This window comes from Pyricularia grisea (assembly GCF_004355905.1).
Source record: "Pyricularia grisea strain NI907 chromosome Unknown Pyricularia_grisea_NI907_Scaffold_7, whole genome shotgun sequence".
NCBI classification, from domain to species: Eukaryota; Fungi; Ascomycota; class Sordariomycetes; order Magnaporthales; family Pyriculariaceae; genus Pyricularia; species Pyricularia grisea.
The window spans coordinates 2,589,474-2,610,420 of record NW_022156720.1 but is presented as its reverse complement, the minus strand read 5'-3'; the positions used below and the strand labels follow the sequence as shown (position 1 = coordinate 2,610,420).

Sequence of the window (20,947 nt, the reverse complement as noted above, 5' to 3'; positions counted from 1 at the left end):
GCGCCATTCTGTCATGCGGCTCCAATTATAGGTCAATTACCTAGACAGACAACAATGGCATTCGACGACGACGATAGTAATACGGTCGTTTCTGCGACGACGGGCGACGCACAGCAACGTGCCGCTCCCGACAATGGTGCGAGAGCAGATGATGCTGTTGACGAGGAAGAGGACGAAGAGGGCGCGCCACAGGACTTCCGACATTTTTCTTCCCTTTTTAGCAAGAAAAAAGGAGTTTCCAGTCAAACACTGCGCCGGGGCGAGAAGGACTTTGAGACACACGGGACGCGGGCTCAAGAGGGCCTCTTGGAGCAGAGCAGACGGGCTATGGAGGATGTTCTCAGCTATACAAGAGTACATGGTGCAAAAAACTGGTGTCGCGGCTGGTACATGCCCGACATATGGGAGAATTATGAGACTGCCATAAAAGACAGGGAGGTTAGCCCGGAGTTGCGAAAGCGCGAGGTTCATGCCAGGGAGAGGGTCGTAGGAGTGGACTCGCCCAACGGCAAGTGGTACAGCTCCATGGGCAGCAATATCCCTAACCCGGATAGGTCGCAACCAGGCTGGGATCGGCTGTGGCTACTTCCGGAGGAGGCCCTTTTCCTGGTTGAGCGTGGCTCTTTGGATTTGTGGTGGCCGACGCGCCCCGCCGCAGATATATGGCCTTTACCTCGGAACCTTAAGGACCTCGGCGACGGAAACGAGGAGGATAATGGCCCACCCCAGGGTGCACCGAAACCATCTTTGGACCTAGGACCGAACGACGATTATAGCCTGGGCGTTCCTCTCAGTCTTCAGGCGGCTTACTCGCTACTTATAGGCACTGAGGGTGAGAGAGGTAAGGTAACCCTTGAAAAATTCCAGGTCTACGCCAATCTCAGAAGGCATGGGTATATCATCTTTCGGGCTGTGGATGAGGCTTTGCCAGAGGCCACTCCGAACGCGCCGGGCTCCCTTCTTGATTGGCTCTTTTCCTTCATTCCATCCGCGCACGCTGGCCGCAAACCACTTGCGCCCTACGGTCCGCTAGTGAGACCCGGGGTGTACCGATCATATGAACAAATATTCAAGCAGCTACATCTCATACATCGCCACACCCCTGGAGAAAAACATGAGCCAGCGGAAACTCTGGCCGAGAGTAACCCTTTCAAGATTCATTACCACGTGTGGAAGGCATCGACAACTGGTCTTGCCAAGACTCGACCTCCACCTCCCGACTTCTATATCTCCGTTATCGATGCCCGAACTACATCCGTACCGTCGTTGTCTGAGATATCGGCTCTGCTGGAAGCCACGCCTCCCAACCCGCCCAAAGAGACGTGGAAGGGACATGGGATGCTGTATCCCAGACTGAAGCATGGACATCGCAATGTCGTTCTGGCAGTAGTCGACCACGGAATTGTCAACTATGTCAGGTTTGGCGAGGGGGCGTTTGGTATGGAGCCGATATCATCGAGATTCGACCACGTAGCAGCGCCAAAGGGTGGGAAGAGAGGAGGCGGCGGGGGAGGTAGAGGAAGAGGAGGTGGTCGCGGTGGAAGAGGGCGCGGCAGGGGGAGACACCGAGCTTGATGCTTGACCAAGGTTCGACAGCTAGAAGCAGTAGACTCCTCAAGGAAAGAAACCCTTCGCTTGGATCATCAAGCCTGCCGGCTCGTGTCGTCGCTTGAGTATTTGCTGCTTGCGACCCAATTAGGGCTACGTGAGCGCATCGCTGCCTTTGACCATATTGGTAATAGTGTCTACCTTGTGTTAGTAACGTCGCATCTGTTATGAGGCCGGTGAAGCTGCACTGCCAAGTAAGGGATCTTGGCGGTCTAATCCCATTTCAAAATTACGAGAGTAAAGATTCTCCAGATGCAAAAAATCGTAGCTTTTGACCAGGATCTTCAGTTCAGAAACACGGACATCGGTAAGGTGAGTCGACCAAGGTGTGAAGGTGTACCTGTCTAGTGTTGTGACTGGTCAGTTATCAATTGAATGAAAAGCCTAACCCCACTGACCCCACCTCCCAGACAGGGCTTCTTGTTAGATGCCCTTACTTATCTCTGGGGCATATTGGTGCCAATTTTACATTGGCTTGACAGGCGCTGAAACCTTTAATAACATGCGGTTTATTGGGGGTCGGTGTGTTACAGCATGCTTACTTGCACTTTTTACAGTGGATTGTACTATAGGCAGAAGGTACTATTATTGGATTTGGGAGATGGCGACTCCTTTTAGTTTTGGCCTAGCTAGAACAAACTCAAATAAATTTCAGGCAGCCAGGTTTTGTTTTCTGCTTGACAGTGAAAGACTATATTGATTACCGTGAAGTCTCTGAGTGGAGTCGAAGTGCAAGATGAGGAAACAAAATGGGAGAGGCCATGAAACATGTCAACATAAGATAAGAATAAAATACAAAATTAAATAAAACAATGTCAAGGGAAAAAAAAGAAGAAAAAAAATAACACACACAGAAAAGCAAAGATAACAGAGACGTGAAAGTGAGGTGGTAGGTAATGAGGCAGAGACGTAGTGGTCCCAGCGATGACCTTCGCCAGCCAATCCGGTGCGCGCTCCTCGCAATAGGCTCCAGGTTCGTGGTAACCAGAGTTTTAAAGCCGTCCCTGCTAGGGACTAATTTCAATCCAACCCTCGCATAAGCCCAGCGCGTTCTTCTTTTTTGGCTTGTCTCACTCCCATCTCTTCCCATAGAATACCCATTTTCTCTTTCTCTCTCTTCTCTCTTCTTTTCACTTTCCAACTCGCGCTCTCTTACTCTTTCCAACAGTTTCTTTACAACAAGAGACAGCTGACCAGTCACATATCTACCTTATTTCATCAACCCAGGCGCTTATCTTTGAACGCCTGTACCCACTGCACAATAACTGTCTACCTATTCTTTCCCCCCCAATATTTAATTGATTGGTCTTCATCCTAACTTACTTACTCCGCAAGACTTCACTGTCAACTAACCTGTTCTGAACCAGTTCGTTCTAATCAAGCACAAATCCCCGTCAGTCTGCCTACCGTTGTCTTCTGAACAACAATCCGACCGTTTATGAGTCTGGAGATATCTGGTTGCCCATCGGGCGTTTATTATAACTTGTCATTCTCCTTTTTTTGGTGATTTTTTTTACTATTTGTCATTATTACAACTACTCTTTTTCTTTTTTTTTTTTTTTCTCCACGGAAGACATTCACCTACTTCAGTCTTGCGCAAGCTTTTCGCCACACCATCGGCGGCGCGACCTGCCCCCCAATTGAACACGGGGCAATTCTAAAAGGAGCGCGTCGACGCCTTTTCTTCGCGACAAAGTCCAAAGGGCTGGCCTTCCAAAACGGGGAGACGGAAACAAAAAAAAAAAAAAAAAAAAAAAACAAAGCAGAGATGCCTGCAGAAGTCGATACTACCGCGTCGGCAATAAACACCAACGCGCCAGATTCACCCGCGCCGGCGACAGCTGCCAAGTTCGCGCCGATAGAAGACGGCAAAACTGACGAAACACTCCGGCCGTCAGTCGAAAATGACAAGTAAGTGCACAAACATGTTTCATAATTAGTTTGGCATGATCGTGTAATCAACAGAGTCATGCTCTTTGCCACCACCCCTACCTACCTACCTCTACCTATTTTACATTTACGAGGGTATTTTTTTTACTCAAGTTTGCGATATGGGTCTTCATTCAAAATATCCATACAGACCTACCTAGGTGCCTACAAACCTACCTTACCTACCTACCTATATCTACCCTCGATACCATACCGCCCCTGCCACACTTGCCTTTACCAAACTCATCCCAACTTTGCGCTCTGCATCCTCTGCCCGCCTCCAAGCCAATGTGCTATTGTTCAGTTTTATGCTGGCCATACGAAGTTGCCTAGAGGTGTGACTTCGTGACCCCCTCGGATTTTCTTTTTCTTTTCCCTCCCAAAGTAACACAACAAGACATACATCATCACCGAAGCCCGCCTGATGTTATTTGTCAGATCATATAAAGGCGTCATCTCGCAACTCTCTTGCTAAAATTCATGTTGTGCCTCATCTCAACATTTTATCTGCGCGTCTCCTTTGTCCCCGTTTTATGACCGGCAGTCCCGGATCGTGCAACAATTTAGTTCAGGTATCCTAGTTAGATATCATATGACTAAATTCGATCGGGGTAAGGAGCGGAGAATTGGAAACACGTTTACTTCTTTTTTTTACCCATGTGCAATGCACCTTTTAATGCAAGTGCTACACAGAAGCATACTACAAAAGGATAGAAAGGGGGAAAATAGACTTTGACCAAGTTTGCCTGGGGGCGAGATCAAACCAGCCAGCACCAAGTTTAACCCATGCTTAACTGTTCGCAGAGCGAGCATGCCCAAGTTGTGGCGGGGTTTCTCTGCTGGACATAGTTTGGTTCCTTTTCTTGTTCTTCTCTTCTTCTTGTTCAATTCTCTTATTTCTGTCTTTTTCAAATCTTCTTTGGTTTGTCCGATGGTTTTGGAGTAGGATCGACTGGTTGAACAAGGTCGACTTAGTCCCAGTCTGCTTCAACTCTTTTAAGCTTTCGGGTGGATCAAAGAGAGAAGGAAAGAACAAGAAAAAAAAAAAAAAAGAAAAAAAAAAAAAAGAGACTCAACCCAATCCATTTGCAGTAACAGAGCCAAATCTATTAGTGCGCTAGTTAATTTCCCCCATATTTGACTACCTTGGTTTGCATAATCTGTTGGCGTTCTGAATCCTTCCATGTCAGAAGAGTGCATCTTCCTCCGCTCGCAACAGGTTTGGTCGATGACATTACCAAACCCTCTCTCACCTTTGAATTGGAGCGACCCAATTCAATCCAGGTCCAAAGGCTTTGCTCCCTGGCCAAGTGCAGCGGCTTGCCTATGACGCCCACTTCTGGTACGGCGAACGCAAGCAACTATTCAATCTGCCCTCAGCATTCCCTCAGTTATCTCTATTATTTTTTTTTTCTTTTTTCTCTTTTATTTTTAATTTTCCCATTCTGAAAACCTCAATGTCGCCTGTTTGCCCAGTGGGTCTCGAGGAAACAGTCCCGGTCAACGTAAACGTCGACAACAGAAGGGTCCCTTCGCGCTCCTCGGACGTCGTGGCACCTTGTTTTCAGTCGCATCAAAGGCTGCCAAACTTCGTCGAATTTCTCTCAATGTAACTGCTGCCCTACCCGCCCACCCCAACAAGCCATCTTCATGATATCTCCTTTTTGCTCCTCCAACTTTCCGACCTCACCAGACAGACCCTCATTCTCGTCGCATATGTGCACTCTTGTCTTATCATGGAGATGCCTACTACAAATGTCCCCAGCCCTTCCGGACACTTCCAACATGTCTCATCTACCTCAACGACATCTAGCGACCATCACGTGTCAGCTGAACCCTCATTAAGGATCTCGCTGACCACTTCTGTTTCATCAAGAGTGGATTCAACCGCACCAGCCAAAAACGGAGTCGCATCTACAGCTCAAGAAATTGCTGGTGACGGGGATGACGATCACCAAGTGAATGACCCCGGCTCCTATAACAACTTCGATGAAGACGACGACCTGGACGACGACGACGGCGACGATAACCTCACGCCGCCGCCTGACTCGCCTAGTCCTGTCCCCAGCCTAACCGCTGTCAATAACAACAGCCTTCAGGACGAGATAGTGGTCGGCACCAAGTCTAACGGAGTCAAGCCGTCTGCTCGTGTCCAGGCAGATCAGGACGACGTTGATATGGTTGATGCTGACATCTCACGTGGCGGTTATCCCAAGCGTAAAAGGAACTCGATGTATGCCTCGTTAGAAGACGACGCGAGTGACGTCGCCGCGTCGCCATCGCTTTCCAAGCCAGACTCAATGGCGATGCTGCTCAAGGGTCGCGACAAAGTCCGAGGCATCACTCTAGGCTATTGGAGAGACTCGGAAGTGCCTGAGAAGGAGTACAAGCACCAGGTCGTTGGTTTCATCGATGTTCGAGACCGACTGCGCACCCGAGTGCAGGCCACATCGCGTTTTGGCCAAATAATGACTGACAGATTTCCTCTGCCGCCTGGTCCAGGTGGAAGCTGGGTGACGTTTGAGCGCATTGTTTTTGAAGACCACCTCGTACATTTGGATCATGAGCAGATTAAAGAGTATGTCAAAGTCCGCGGAGAGACCTGGGGCACCGAGACAACCGATGAGGAAGTTGCAGCGAACAATAGTGCGGCCGTCAAGGAAGCCGTCGCCCGTGTTCAGGCCCGCCCGGCACCGGAAAACGCCCCCTTTCAACAGCCCATTATTGCTTACGGCGAGGACATACCAGATCATGCCAAAGTAAACCGCGCTCACGAAAAAAAGAAGCGACGTCTGAACAGCATCGTCATGCCATCGCCACAAACGCCTTCGTTGTCTCAGCAGCAGTCGTTTACTGTTGACACACCAGACGTGGTGGTACCTCCTCCGCGTGGCCGCGGCGGTGCCAAGGCTGGAACCGTCTATGATGACATACCCGGTACACGCCCTACCAAGGTTGTCGTTGGGTACTGGGCCAAGTCACAAGAGACAGACCCCAAGGACAAGCATGCCGTATATGGAGTGCTGGGCTCCAACGACATGTTTCGTGTTAAGCTTGTCAAGCATACCAGAGACGGCCGTGCCATAAACGGTGACTTCCCATCTGGCCCTGGTGCAGTCTGGATCAACTGGGAGGAAGTCGTGTTCGAGCCACACCTGCGCAAGCTCGAGCGTGCCGAGATTAAAGAATATTGCCGTATTCGCCAGAGTCACTACGACGCTGGCGAGTTGCCCCAAGATAGGATTTCCAACGAGACAAAGGCCGTGCACGAGGCTCAAGTTCGCGTCGAGTTCGGCCGCCCGCAGAACCCAATGGCCGCCAACCAGTTGCGACAAGCCGCCAATGAACCCATGATACTCCCGAGCCGGTCCCAATCTACCTATCAGGGTACGAGTAACCCCCAGCTGGATGATGACAGCGAGCAGCCACAGCATGATGTGGCTTCCACAAACGAATCACAGAACGTCGACCTCAGGGAGCGTCCTGCAAGGCACATCGCCAGTGATGATAACTACGACGACGAGGACAATTTCGACTCTGGTCCCGGTACGGGTCACGAACTTCGTCAATCCAGACGTTCAACCATGGCGATGACCCAAGCCCAAAAGGAGATTCCTCGGCCTGCCCGTCACTCGTTGCCTAACGCTTCTGAGCTTCGGGCGGCTAACCGACGCCCGGCTCCGGCTTCGGTCCCGGTCCCAGCGTACAGTGACAGTAGTGACCGCATGGCTCGCGTGAACTCGATTGCCCAGCAGAACCTGGCCATTGCTGAGTCGCACCAGGTGCGTATCAGTCAAAGGCAAAGCATCAACGGAGGCAACGTGAACGGGGGCCCCTATCACTCGGACACCTCGGCCGCCAGCTTTGGTGCTGCTACTTCCCAGATGCAGCGGATCTGGGCAATGCAGGAGGAACAGCGGCTCATGCCTGGAGCTGTAGACCGACCCGCCCCTGTCGAAGAAATCAAGGTCGAAGTCAAGGAGCATGCGGGGATCACATATGCTCGCAAGAAGAATGGGCCTTTTCCCGGGAAACTCGCAAGCAACGGTACTCTCATCTCCATCGACGGCGAGGACTACGTCGAGTACCGCGTGCTTACCAAGCCTAGTTTCACATTTTAAGCGCTTAGAAACACATCTTCTAGTGCGGAATACCCCTTACCTTGGCGGAGTTGAGCTGTGTTCTGTTAAGAAAATATTTATCACGAACCAGGGAATGAGATTTTGTACGGGCTCAAAACTTGGCCCTTTGCGCATACCCGGTGAGCAAAGATTGACCACATGGACGGTTTATCATCCTTAGACCCTCGTTGGTTCCTTTGCAGTCTCATTCTCGGAACCTTTTTTTCCTTCTTTTTTTGTGTTTGTTTACTTCCTCCCGGTTGCCTATGGTTTGGGACACCTGTTTGTTTATGTTTGTTCTATGCGATACTATTTTTGTTCTTTTTTTTTTTTTGTTCGCAACGTGATAGGGGAAATCACTTGCTGGATTGTCATGCTCGGGATGCATCTGACTGGCGTTGGCTGCTTCTGCGTGGCTTTTTATGACCTTTTTTCTCTCTTGTTTTTTGTAAGATGGCTTTTTTTTTCATCAATTCACTTTAATTCCCCTTCGCCATTTTGGCCATCTTTCATGTCGTTGTCTACGGATTCGTTCACCAAAGGTTGCAAATGTCGGGAGATTGGTGGGTTTTATCTTCAGGTGTCACAATGTTCAAAGTATATCTCTGCCGAACCTTTATACCCCTGGGCTCAGGGTTGCTTTACATGAATTGCCGAGCGCGGGCAAAAGTCTCTTTTGTGCAGCCTGCTAGCCTGGGACGATGTTTGCCATGTCAGCTACCTATAAATTGTGTAAAGGTTGTAGGATCGTTTGACATACTTATCTTTTATGATGGGATGGGGCGTGTATAAATCTGTATCCGTCAGATTCCTTGTGATCCGTCACCGGTCAGGGGTGTTTTAGATAGCAGAAACTCAACAAAAGGCGACATGCCAGATCAGATTATTTCCTGATATCGGAGACATTCCATCACAGTAAACAAGTCACATCGGTAAATTGACTGGAAATGAACCGAGAGAGTATTACTCATAACACTCGTGTCCACTTTTGTATTAACTTGGTATCTAACTGCAGTTTCAAGCGGTGCTGCTGGGTGCCGCATCCGCCGTCTCAACTTTATCCTCCTCCTTCTTGCTGTCCTCCTCATAGCCCTCCACCTTGATATCCTTCAGTCCCAACTCCTCCTCCTCCTCCTCCGTCCTGTCGTAGTCTTCGACCGTCATCTGTGAGTCGGGCTTGCTCGGATCATCGGCCAAGCTCTGGATATAGCTGCTGGCCAGCGGGTCGGCAAGGACGATGGAGAATTCACGCTCGCCGGCGATGGCCTTGTCCAGCTCGGTGAAGAAGGCCTGCCACCTCGTCCTGTCCTCGGTCGACAGCGAGTCGCCGCCTTCCATCGAGATGGCACCCTCGGCGTTGCTGGGATTCGGGGTGGAGTCGGCCTCGAAGATCTGGGCCTTGAGGTCGTTGCGCACTTGAGTGAGCAGACCCTCTACGGTGGTGAAACGGCCGCCGAGTGTGCCCGGGTTGACGGAGAGGTTCAGCTCTGGGCACTCGAGCGCGCAGCTCTCCGACTTGAGAATGTCACGGGCCAGGTCGACGTCCGACTTGACCTGCAGTGTCAGCCTGCGGCCCTTTTCGGGGACGGCGCCGCCCGTCTTGATGTCGTTGGAGCGGTAGCCGCAGTGGTCGCAGACGGTGCTCATGAGCACGACCTGCTTGAAGTGGGGGATATCAACCATCTTCATGTGCGTAACGCAAGGGTGCATGCAGCCGGGGCAGCTGGCCGGGAAGCTGTAAACCTCGTCGGGGATAATGTTGTCGTTCTCGTCGAGCCTGCCCTGGCCGCCGAGGGGAATGACGCCGCCAGGACCCGACGGCGCATCGGTATCGGCCAAGCCGAGGGCGGCGTTCTGCTCTGGTGTGCGAGTGAAGTCGCGCTTCTCCCACTTTCCAACGCCATCGCGCGGGTCCGGCTGGATCCATGAGTTGCCGGCCGGGTCGTCGACGTATACCCGGAACGGGAAGGACTCGCCGGCGAGCATCCTGCGTCCCTTCTCGATGACCTCTGCAACCTTTTCCGCCACCTCGGGTTGTTTCTCCATGCGCTCCACTTGGGTGCTTTCGAGGTCGTCAATAATGGTGGACAACAGACCCTCGACGTTTGTGAGTTGGCCACGGCCCGGCGGTACCTCGACGTCCAACTCGATGAACTTGACCGTCGCCGTGTCGGCCTTGACGACCTGTCGCGAAAAGTCCTGCATGGCCGTCAGGCGGAGCTCGACGTGCGTGCCGCGCGGCTGCACGGCGCCCGCGTTCTGGATCTCGCTGTTTTGGAAGCCGCAGTGGTCGCATCGGAACGACATGAGGACGACCTCGCGGAAGAAGGGGATGCGGGTGAGGAGGAGTCGTGTCGTGCCGTTCTCGTGGCAGTTCATGCAGAGGGACTCGATCTCCTCGACCGGTGGTGGGCCGTCGTCTGCGTCATCTTGCGCTGCGCCTGTTGTTGCCGATGCGACTTGGTCAACTTGTGCGCCAATGGCCTCGAAGAGCTGAGCCTGCGAGGGCGTTGTGCCTGCGGCTTTTGTTTCTGCCTCTGCTGGAGACATTGCCGTTGCGGGTTTTCTTGTCTTTCTTTTGAACTGGGGGTTATATGTGTATTTTTCTGAGTGTTTTTTTTATCGTGTATGCGTGTTTTTCGTCTTTCAGACTTCTCGTGATATTATGTTTTCCTTTGTGCTTTTTTTTTTTTTTTTTTTTTATTTTTTTTTTTTTTTTTTGTACGATATTTTTTCTCTGGCGCAAATTCCCTTTTTTGCGACTAACAATGGAGGGGCAAGGGGGGAATGAATTTTATACAATATCATCTTTTTAGTGGGGCCTGCTCGCGGGGTGATGGGCATATGTCATCGGGTGGGCAGAGATTTACTCTAGGGACTTCCAATTAGAATGTTCCCGAACAGGCCAGGCGGAGCTACCGAGTCGGGATGGCCACCCCACGCAGAGTTTACGTCCGGGGGCAATAACGATTGTGGCAACGGTCCAAATCCTGACTCTTACTCAACGACAACGATGGGAGAAAAAAAGAGAAAGAAACAAATAGAAAAAAAAAAGAGTCCGGATCGATACAATATTGATGCATGTGATATGGAAACTTCCAATAGGAAATTTGATCAAGTATCAGAAATTGGTATCCCGACAAAGCCTCAACTTGGTGACTTTTACCTCGTGGTCCACTAGGATTACACAGTTTCTGGCGCAGCGAAGGCGGCGGCAATGACTTGAGAACGAGAGAGGGTAAATGCTCCACTAGCTAATGACCGAAAATAACACTGCCACTGTGGTGCGATTAGTTAATGAGCACCCAAACCAGGTAAATATCAGCCAGGTTCCGAACCCATTCTCTAGGTACTTTCTCCTCTAGGTTACTATCGTCTCGATGGAACTAAGAGGTTTAGTCCTGCCCAATCCTTCTTTTCCATAATAATCCATGGGATACACCCCCTTGCCCCAGTCTTCTTTCTCCCCTAAAGCAACCAAGGCTTCATAGGCAGTGAGCAGCGGGCGTGGGAATGCATAACCCCAGTCTATACTCAAACGGGGACAGGCAACTTGTACCCAGCATTCAACGTCCCCCATAGCAGCCAACTTTCCAGGGAAGATCTCACTGAGACACAGATTCACAAAGGGGACTCCAAGCGCGGTCAGTTTGCGCTCAATAAGCTCTAGCGTATGGGGGTTGCCTTGCCTCCCCAGTGAGCCGAGAATGAGCCCCCACTTGCGAGCTGTCTTGGCTGTGCGGATGGCCTGCCGCCGCAGGTCCTGCATCTCCGTATGGCCGTACTCTTCATGCGTGAGTTTGCGGGAATAGGGATCGTAACGGTAGGCCGGGATGTCTGGGTTGTGTATCATAATGCTCTCAAGATGGAAGCGGCCATCACCAAGATACAAGATCATATCTATTGGTGTCTCGGCTGCGCCAGGGCGTCGTGTCAAATCCGGAGATGTGCAACCCAGGATTTCGCCTTTGGAAAGAGGTGCAATCTGAGGGACAACAATAGAGAATCCAGCCTTCTCTAGCGTAGACTTCACGCCGTGAATGGTGGCGTTGAACTGAATAGTGCCAACTAGGGCAATAGTGCGAGGAGAAGCGAAATTGCGCTCCAAAGTTGCCAACAAGTGCGACGTGTCGATGCTGATGTCGACAAAGACGTACAAGGTCTTGATCTTTGTAACATCCACAGGAATCAGACAGCTGTGTGCGTAGTGGACTAGCAGATCGCAACCCAGGGCCCGGGCTGTGTAGTCATCGATGCAGCACGCGCCGTAGGTCACGTCACCCATGATGAGCGTCTCAATGCCCGGGCAGAACTGTGTCAGGATGTCTGATATGGTGGTCGCAAAGAGGAGGAGGCCTTCGGGCATCTGCAGCGCAACCCTCTTGGACCCCAAGGAACGGATTCTGTGAATAGTCTTGTGGATCTCAAAAGAATAGTTTGCTGGTAGCAGACTTATGGCCTCCTTGAGCTCGGTGTCATCTAACAACTCTTGGGGCACCTGGTTGAGCAGACGAGGGGCCCGTTTCGGCTTGGCAGCTGAAAAGGGTGTTAGCACTAACTCACTCACTTATTCGACTTGCAACTCGCGATCATGCCAGCATAAAGTCAAGCCTGAGCTGTAGGTTTCCTCCTTGCCTTGTACAGCCCCGCTTGTCACTGCTGGGGCATCACCACCACAAGAGCCGCTTTGCGCTGCCTGAGCCGCCGTCCTGCGACCAACAAATCGCTTCTTCGGCTGCTTCAATCCTGGATCTGCAGTAACTTCTGCAGCAATTTGTGTTTGCTCGATGTCGGCCGCAATGCCGAGATCTACCTCTGCACGGTCGTCCTCCATCTTGATACTGGTGCCAAAATTGGAGGCGAAGAGGATGCGGGGTGATTAGGCGCAACAGCGTTGCTGAATACAAAAGCCGTATATTGTTAAGACTTTTTTTTCTCCCTGTGCAGCGAGAATTTTTGGATTACTCCTGCTTTATGAACAAATATAATATATTCCAAGGGAATTTGGGTGGAAAAATTTGAGGTGCTGTGCATATCAACAATGTCTGTGGCGATTGGCGTGAAGATATTTACAGCACAGCTCTGGCTGTCTCTGTCTAGGGTAGGTAAGCAACATTCTGGCAGTATTCGAATGACTTGGATGTCCAATTTTATATGTGGCGTGGGCAACTAGCCACCCCCCAAGCAGCTTCTTCTCAGCCAAGTCAAAATTCAGACGTGGCTTGAATTCACCTTGCACTGTTTGCCCCAATGAATTGAGGTACCAATAGTAATCTCAATGCACGGACCACCACAAATCGTCCATTCTGTCGTGTGCCCTAGAGGCTTGGTGGGGCCCACAAACGGGTCTGGCAGCCAATTTGCTTCCGCCTTCTCATCCCCTCAAAATCTTTTCTTGACTTGCCTTGACCCCAAATAGCGTGGAAGTCGCTGAAGCAACAAAGGTTCTCAAATCGTCCCCTTGCCGCCACGATTCGAGTAAATCTTTGTCAAAATGAAGTTTAACATCAGCAACCCGAGCACCGGTGCTCAGAAGCTCGTCGAGGTGGAAGATGAGCGCAAGCTCAGGTTTTTCATGGAGAAGCGCGTACGTTGAATCGTCCCGATACCGACAGCACCCACGACAACGGTCCTCCGAATTGAAAGTCTCAAGACGACCCAAGGAGCCAAACCACACACTCTGGGCCTGCTCATCAGCTCCCTCGAACTATTTTGAACTGACCATGGCCGATATGCTGCATACAGATGGGCGCTGAGGTGTCAGCCGAGCCCCTCGGTGACGAGTGGAAGGGCTACATCCTCAAGATCACCGGTGGAAACGACAAGCAGGGTTTCCCGATGAAGCAGGGTGTCCTCCTGCCCAACCGTACCCGCCTCCTCCTGTCCGAAGGCCACTCCTGCTACCGTCCCCGCCGCACTGGTGAGCGCAAGAGAAAGTCCGTCCGCGGTTGCATCACCGGCATGGACTTGTCCGTCCTTGCCGTCTCCATCGCCAAGCGCGGCGAGCAGGACATCCCCGGCCTCACCGACGTCGTCCACCCTAAGCGCCTCGGTCCCAAGCGCGCCACCAAGATCCGCAAGTTCTTCGACCTCAGCAAGGAAGACGATGTACGTGTTTGCTACAGCTACTGTCCCCGTCTTCGCCTGCTCGACGTTCAGGCCATACGCGCCTTTGGCTGAAATGCCTGGCGTTGGTTTGATTTCGTCGAGTAGAGTCTGAGAGTCTGAGTACAACCCTTCAATCCCCGAACCCTAGTCCCTTGCTGTGAAAACTGGGCGGGATGAAGTGGTCGAAAACCAGACGACTCGAGAAGTCGAAAATCCACTGCAATTATACTAATCAAGGAGTACTCTGTCTCTATCGATAGGTGCGCAAGTACGTCATTCGCCGTGAGGTCCAGCCCAAGGGTGAGGGAAAGAAGCCTTACACCAAGGCCCCCAAGATCCAGCGCCTGGTTACTCCCCAGCGCCTGCAGCACAAGCGCCACCGCATCGCACTGAAGAAGCGCCAGTCCGAGAAGGTCAAGGACGCTGCCGTACGTATATTCTGTTTAACTTTGCCTCACAAGCGTTTTCCAACGTGGCTGTTGAATCCAGACTAACCACCCAATGCCCTCTGCAGAACGAGTACGCCCAGATCCTCGCCAAGCGTGTCGCCGAGGCCAAGGCCACCAAGGCCGACGCTCGCAAGAGGCGTGCCAGCTCCATGCGCAAGTAAATTTGTGTGTGGTGATGGCGGGCGTTTGTGTAGTTAGTTCTTTGAATGGAAATGGGGTTACGCTTTTACATTTATGGGGACATAAAAAAAAACTGGACTGGCGAAAGGGTTGCGACTTTCGATCGCCTTTAGGCGTCGGGCTGGCTTTGATATCAACGACATGGGAACAGTTAGGGATGATGTCTCTCTCCAAACTGGTCACGGTTTCATGCATTGCATTTTAAGGCGATAATTTTTATGATACTCGGCTCGTCCAGAGGTTATGTGACTGCACGTAACTCTTCAAATTTTGATGGAACATCTGAGGTAACTGTCAGACGTTTACATGTTCATAGAACTGGTATGCAATGCCGCCTGTTGATGACCTTTCTCTATGCCCGGGCCTTGCTTTACTGTACCATATCCATGCTGCCATGTGTGTCCATGCGCACAGATAACCACCGGTCTGTGACAGACATTTGTTGCCAGGCGCTATCCACTCCGGATGGCTTCCTTGCAATCGACCAAACCACAGAAGCGGCTCCAGTCCATTAGTTTGCAGTCCAAATTACCGGCAAGCATCTTGCGGCTTAAAGGGGCGTGGTTCGCAGACATAGCATGCTGTCAACTGCAACTCCTGCCTAGGCATAAGCTTTGGTGGGTGGAACCCTTGGCGCGGCATTGTGGAGCCATCATACGCAGTGTTTGAAGCTCAGTGGCCGTCTAGGTAGTCGAATTGTCCCTCTCGGCTTGCCCTTGAGCAAGTCGTTTGATGACAGTGTGCCTTTGATTGGTCACGCCCCTCTCTCTCACTTGACTCTACTCATAATAGTCTCTGGGCCCCTTTCCACGTAGATTTGTGCAGCGCGAGCCTTGACAGCATTTAGGGTAGCGCGCTCAAAGTCGTCGCGAGATCTGAGAACAGCCTCGACCCAGGTGATCTGCAAGTCCCAATACTGCGTCTTGAAGCGCTCAAAGACATCGGGCACCTGCTCCTTGGGGCTGCTGAGGAGGCCTTCGAAAAGCTGAATGACTTTCCAGCTCTCCTTCAACTGCAGGCCAACGTCGGAACCGTTCTGCATCGAAATCTCATCAAAGAACTCAAAAACCGTCTGTACATCGTTGAAAATCTTCTCCTGGAACTGATCGGACCTCTTGAACTTTGCGCCCTTGTTTCGGACACATCCCAGGTAGCGTGCGAGGAGTTCGTCTGCGAAAAGCTCGATGAATATATCCACCAGGGAGTGGTGCAGCACCTGGCGATAGTCACCGACGTATTCTTCGAATGTGACAATCATCTGCCGCATGGCTGTTGATGTATACCATTTCGGTGTGAAAAAGTCGGCAAGGACAGGCTTGAAGTCGATAACAAAAATCATGTGAATGAACTTGGTCAAACACCATGTGCTAAAGTCTACGTAGCCATCACGCAAGGCTTCAATCTCGGTGTCGGCGCGCTCCATATACGGCTGTGAGACTATGGGCTCAAACTTTTGCCGGAAGCTGGTCAGATAACCCATGCGACCTTCGTCTTCATTGTCGTCAATGCAGGCAATTTGGTCGTTTGCTGTAGCCACTAGCCAATCCTGTAAAGCCTGGAAACCCTCCAGCTCAGGCTGCTTGCCGGACTCGTACACTTGAGCCTCCTCCTCAAGCATCTTTTGCCACGACTGTTGGCGAGCGCGCAGGCGGAGGAACATGGCATCGACAACACCCTCAGCGACATCTGCACGTTTCGAGTTGGCAGCCGCATCAAGCTGCTCTCGCATCATCTTCCACATGTCGATAAGAGTCTTGGTGCGGAAGTAACCAAACTCGTCTGCGTCCAGGTTGCCGTTCTCGGCTGATGCCCGCTCCGAGAACTCCTTGCGTTCTTGGGTGAAAATGCGTTCGATCCATTCGTCCAGAAACTTGATGATAAGCTGCCTGAAGTCACGAACCAGCTCAGCTTCACGGTTGTCGAGCACATGAGGGCTCAGTTCATCCTGCTTGAAACCGAGCTTGTTCATTCGCTTGTAATATTTTTCAGGCCAGCCGACAATTTCAAGAGTGGTAGTTGAGCTGCTCTCTGGGTCGTCTACCAAGCCTACCAGGAAATCGTGCATAAGCTCGTGGTATATGGTACCATATGTTTTAAATATCTTCCACTTTTTGGGCATCAAGGGAACCATGCCCATCTGAACAGCTTTGAGGTCGTTGAAAAACCAACGCAAGGTCTTGTCCAACGTTGACGGGTCATCAAGAACCTCCTCGCGGCTCATTTTGAACTGTTCGTTGGCATAGGCACGGATGGCTTGCAAAAACTTGTCCTTGTAGCCGCGGACCGTCTTGGCGCCATCCGTGATGCTTTGGAAGCGCGCGGCCATCTCCTTGTGATCTTTCAGTGCATCCTGAAGTGCCAGAACTCTCTGGTCACTCTTCTCCTCTGCTTCTATGATAAGAGCGAAGCGCACGACCAGGCTGTTGTTCTCAGACTGGACAAGCTGGATAAGGTTCATGGAGACCATGCCAACATGCTCATCAAACCAATCGATGGTGCTGTCCAGGCGCTCGAAATAGTCCTCAAGTGTCGATTGCAGACTCGGGTCGTCGGCGCGCGATATTTGCTCGATGGCGTCGTCTCGGATGTTGCGTAGCTGTGTGAGTTCGTAATGGATGGACAGCAGTCTTGGCATCCCCTGCTGGTCCTCTTCGTCCTCCTTGAGCATGAGCTCGACGGCATTGAGACGTTCGTTAAAGGTCTCGAGATTGTTGCGCATAGCCTCGACGGCGCCAAAGTTGCGGTGGGCCTGCGATACTAAGTTGATGGTGGCGAAGTCCTTGATCATGTTCTGGCTCTCGGAGCACAGCTTGTCAATCTTGACCATCTCATCCTTGATCTGTTGCACCGTCTTTTGACCTTCGGAAAGACCATTCATGCCGCCCTGTGTCGTTTCGAGCTGCTCGCGCAGGCCGGCCCGCAGCTGACTGTCGACGGCATCTTTCTTGCGAGTGAACTCTTGCTTGAGACCAAGAATCTTGTCGAGGTCATCAGGGTGACGAAGCAACTCTGACAGCTTGACTTGGGGGGCATCCATGGCGTCAGCTGTCTTGTGTGTTGCCGACTATTATGTATTTGGTGCCAGTTCAATCGCTGAAGAGGGGAATCGTGGATGGGATGTCGGCGGGTTTGGAGGTAAGCGGGCGGTTGCGACTTAGGGCTGGCTTCACTGGCCAGGCGGGCTCGCCGGCAAGGCGACTTTGTGGGTGTAACAGCTCAGCTAGCCCCAGCCTTCAAAGTAAGTGCAACTCGAAAAAGAAGCATTAGATAGGTATAGGATTTAATTGCGGGCTTTCGGTAAGGTGCGGATATAAAAGCTACTCCAAACAGAAGTACCTACCTAGTGAATTGGCAGGGATGCGTGCGTGGTTGGTTTGTTCAACAGAGAGGGATACCCACAGTGAAACTACAGTATTAAACTGTGATTATACCTTTATCATACCTACCCACCCTGCATCGGCGTTCGAATTGAACTGACTCCAAATGCCTCCTTCCGACAACCTACCTAGGTACCTAGTCTTGAACAACCCCACAACATCTTTACTGAGTTGATTTTTTTTTTTTTTTTTTTTTTTTTACTGCGCCTAATAAATCATTAAGATTCGATTTTTTATATGATACTGATTTTGTGTGTCAAAATCGTCATTCGCTTCTCTCGAGTGCAAGCTGCTCTCCCTCAACTTCGTTTGAATCGTTGGTCGTATCCGTCCACCTGCTATCTTGATCAACAATGCTGCTGCTATCTGTCAAGTTCCTTTCGTCCTCAGGCGCATTCCTCTCTACATCACTAACATCTGTCCCTGATACGTAATCCTCGTCTGTCTCGATACCAACTTCAATATCGTGTGTGACAAGAATACCGCCATGGTCTGGGCTGTCCGGTCGAGGGCCGGACTCTTCAACTGCCAGCGATTGAACCCTTGATTGTCCTGTCTCGTCCGTTGTGGGCTGATGGTTTCTTGACTGTTGACCAGTGGACACGGAACTGGTCACGCCGAATCTGGTCCTCCTCCCAGTGCCCGAGGATACACCTGAACGAGAACCATACCAAGACCCTTGACCAGTCTTGATTTTGGCCCGGTTGAAAGCCCTGCGCAGCTGAACCCCTAGGCTTCCACTGCGCCCTCCATTCCTCTCAACATCGCCTGCTGCGGGCCTCGGCGTCGCACTTCGTACGATTGCCATAGCGGAAATTCTCTGCAAGAGAATGTGTATTTCCGGGAAGCAGACACAGATGACAAGGGCCGAAACTTCAATTTCGGACCAAAGCATTGCATCCACGAGATCGTCTGTGGCATTATGAGTTGGAATCTTTTTTTCCTTCTCTTTTTCTTGAAGGTGGCAAACGGGCACGTCTTACATGTTGGGTCTGATGATCGAGTTCTCGAAAGAAGTCGCACGCGAATGATGGAGGCCAGGCAAACTCTGACAAGTAAATTCGTCAGTACCTAAGGTAGGTAGGTAGGTAGGTAGATAATCACAGATACTGCCGGATAAGCATACTAACCCAAGGCCTAGGGACAACAACAAGAATGTAATAATTTTCTTTGGCCAAGCCATGCTCATTCTGTACAAGGTTGGTATCGGCTGTACAAATAAGACGAGATCGCTGACGAGTTTTAGAGTAAACTAGCGAATATTCAACTCGTTAGTCAAGACTTTGCCTGGTATCTGGCAACACGTTATCGGATTGCTCACCGAAGCATAGTAAAATTTTAGGGTATCCAGGCATTTGCCGGGCGACTCTGGCAAGAACAACTTGGCCCTTGGGACACACATTACCTGAGACACGACGGACTCGGTGATCCCTTGCATGAGGAGAAATACCAACATCACCATGTTCACCTGCTTGTGAATCCTTTGAGGAAAGACGCGCATGAAGTAGATCGCAAACGCCATCTTGGAAAAGACGAAGCTCCATATGTAGGTGTCGAGGGTTGGATATGCGAACTGATATAAATATGAGTAGATGAGCCTTTGCCACAGCAAGACGATTTTTTGCAGCAAGGACAACAAACTGGGTTTCGCAAGTTCTACTAACCAAAAGGTATTTATCCAAAGTATTGGGATTGACATTCCCAAAATGGATACCAAACCCTACAGTACTCACTGTTGATTCGCTCCCGCCGTCAGTCAAGTTCGCCACATACAAACCATTCATGGGGCGAGCCAGGGAAGTAGGTGTATTGAGGCATTGGTGCTCACTCAGTGACACGAAGATCACCAGAAGGGCCATGCTTAGCTGCGATGTAGCAGCTTATAGTCAGTCGATATACCCAGAGCATAGTATACTATCAAATGGTCGACTGACAAATGACGCCAATACGAATGCTGGTTATGCTCACAAATTTGTTAGCCTTTTACTCGGTTATCCTGCCTCTGATGAGGCTCAAGCTGCCACTGATCCCTGTGTCACTCACTGTCTTCCAGTCTGAACGTTCTCAAGGTGACGAGATTTAACCAAAACCGACCTCCCACTGCCATCGTAGTTAAGATTGCCAGTGAAATGTTGATCCCTTGGATCAATGGCACCTTGCTATCGTCTTCTTGATGGCTCGCCATTTTTACTGGCCAGTTCTCCAGCTCGTTGTTGTATCAGTAGAGGTAAGGTATGCACGGCATCCATCCATACTGCTTTCCGTGGCGATTTCTTGTCGCTTAGTTGATAAAGATGCCGATATCACCGGGGATGGCAGGTATTTAGAGTACTAGAGCTAATCCTTAACTGAGGATCGGAGCAATGTCGACTTTTGTTTTCCCTGAATACCTTACTTCTTTGAGCATCTCACCTTTCGGCCCGGGATTCAAATTACCCTTGTCACACTCTGCCGAGCATGGCCACATGGTTTATATTTATGAACCTTCAGACAACGAGAAAAAACTTACATTTCGATACTAGTAGTAACTGTTGTTGAAGTGGGTTGTTAGATCCCTCTTATTCCCTGCTCCACAATCCCTATACGTGGGCAAATATGTCTGTCTAGCCGCCAGCAAGATGTCAAGGCCAGATGATTCGAGAGTTGGTTTCGTGGCGCGGAGATGTGATCTGCGACGCACTTTGCTAAAAAAAAAAAAATGAGAATAGGACGGGCCGGGATCAAAATTATGCTTTGGTATTCCTAAAGGAGGGGATATCGACGATCTAGTGCTGCAAATGGCATGGTGTCGCGATCCCGTCTGATTGTTTTGATCTCAACTTCACAGCAAGCTTTCCCAGCCATACATATCGATACCACGTGTAAGTGCCCATCGAGTAATGACCAGCAACCCAAAGATTGCCATGCAGAACCATATGTAAATGTCAAATTCTGGTTTAGATTCGGGGGTTTTCTTTGGATATATTCTGGTTTCGTCCGAATATATATAAAAGAAAAAAGAATTGGCCGTATCCTAACAGCTACTTATATTACCAAGGATATCACGTTTGGGTTTGATGCCACCGCAGATTAGTTTCGTGTTCCTATAAGGTAGATATGTTTATTTAACATCTCATCCTGCATCGAGTTCTACACAAATTCGACCAAGGATCGAAAGTCTACAAAAAAGAAGAGA

The 20,947-nt window shown here is 50.6% G+C and overlaps 7 protein-coding genes across 7 annotated transcripts; 3 read left to right on the top strand and 4 right to left on the bottom strand.

Moving 5' to 3' along the window:
• Window positions 1-54: 54 nt before the first annotated feature.
• Window positions 55-1,575, top strand: PgNI_09794 (uncharacterized protein; the record flags this gene model as incomplete). The annotated part of the gene is made up of 1 exon (XM_031129776.1): window positions 55-1,575. The coding sequence occupies one exon, from the start codon at window positions 55-57 to the stop codon at window positions 1,573-1,575; it is 1,521 nt and encodes a 506-aa protein (XP_030977990.1).
• Window positions 1,576-3,324: 1,749 nt separating this feature from the next.
• On the top strand, window positions 3,325-7,658 carry PgNI_09793 (uncharacterized protein; the record flags this gene model as incomplete). Its single annotated transcript, XM_031129775.1, has 2 exons — window positions 3,325-3,519; window positions 5,414-7,658. The coding sequence occupies exons 1-2, from the start codon at window positions 3,377-3,379 to the stop codon at window positions 7,656-7,658; spliced, it is 2,388 nt and encodes a 795-aa protein (XP_030977989.1). The 5' UTR covers window positions 3,325-3,376.
• Window positions 7,659-8,675: 1,017 nt separating this feature from the next.
• On the bottom strand, window positions 8,676-10,208 carry PgNI_09792 (uncharacterized protein; the record flags this gene model as incomplete). Its single annotated transcript, XM_031129774.1, has 1 exon — window positions 8,676-10,208. One exon carries the CDS (start codon window positions 10,206-10,208, stop codon window positions 8,676-8,678), a length of 1,533 nt encoding a protein of 510 aa, XP_030977988.1.
• An 811-nt stretch (window positions 10,209-11,019) lies between these two features.
• On the bottom strand, window positions 11,020-12,492 carry PgNI_09791 (uncharacterized protein; the record flags this gene model as incomplete). The annotated part of the gene is made up of 2 exons (XM_031129773.1): window positions 11,020-12,186; window positions 12,301-12,492. The coding sequence occupies 2 exons, from the start codon at window positions 12,490-12,492 to the stop codon at window positions 11,020-11,022; spliced, it is 1,359 nt and encodes a 452-aa protein (XP_030977852.1).
• A 555-nt stretch (window positions 12,493-13,047) lies between these two features.
• Window positions 13,048-17,638, top strand: PgNI_09789 (uncharacterized protein). Its single transcript, XM_031129771.1, has 4 exons — window positions 13,048-13,245; window positions 13,404-13,766; window positions 14,027-14,194; window positions 14,281-17,638. Exons 1-4 carry the CDS (start codon window positions 13,153-13,155, stop codon window positions 14,374-14,376), a joined length of 720 nt encoding a protein of 239 aa, XP_030978079.1. The 5' UTR covers window positions 13,048-13,152; the 3' UTR covers window positions 14,377-17,638.
• On the bottom strand, window positions 15,165-17,432 carry PgNI_09790 (uncharacterized protein; the record flags this gene model as incomplete). Its single annotated transcript, XM_031129772.1, has 1 exon — window positions 15,165-17,432. One exon carries the CDS (start codon window positions 17,430-17,432, stop codon window positions 15,165-15,167), a length of 2,268 nt encoding a protein of 755 aa, XP_030977987.1.
• Window positions 17,639-18,037: 399 nt separating the features above from the next.
• PgNI_09788 (uncharacterized protein) lies at window positions 18,038-19,294 on the bottom strand (the record flags this gene model as incomplete). Its single annotated transcript, XM_031129770.1, has 2 exons — window positions 18,038-18,592; window positions 19,094-19,294. 2 exons carry the CDS (start codon window positions 19,292-19,294, stop codon window positions 18,038-18,040), a joined length of 756 nt encoding a protein of 251 aa, XP_030978080.1.
• Window positions 19,295-20,947: the final 1,653 nt, after the last annotated feature.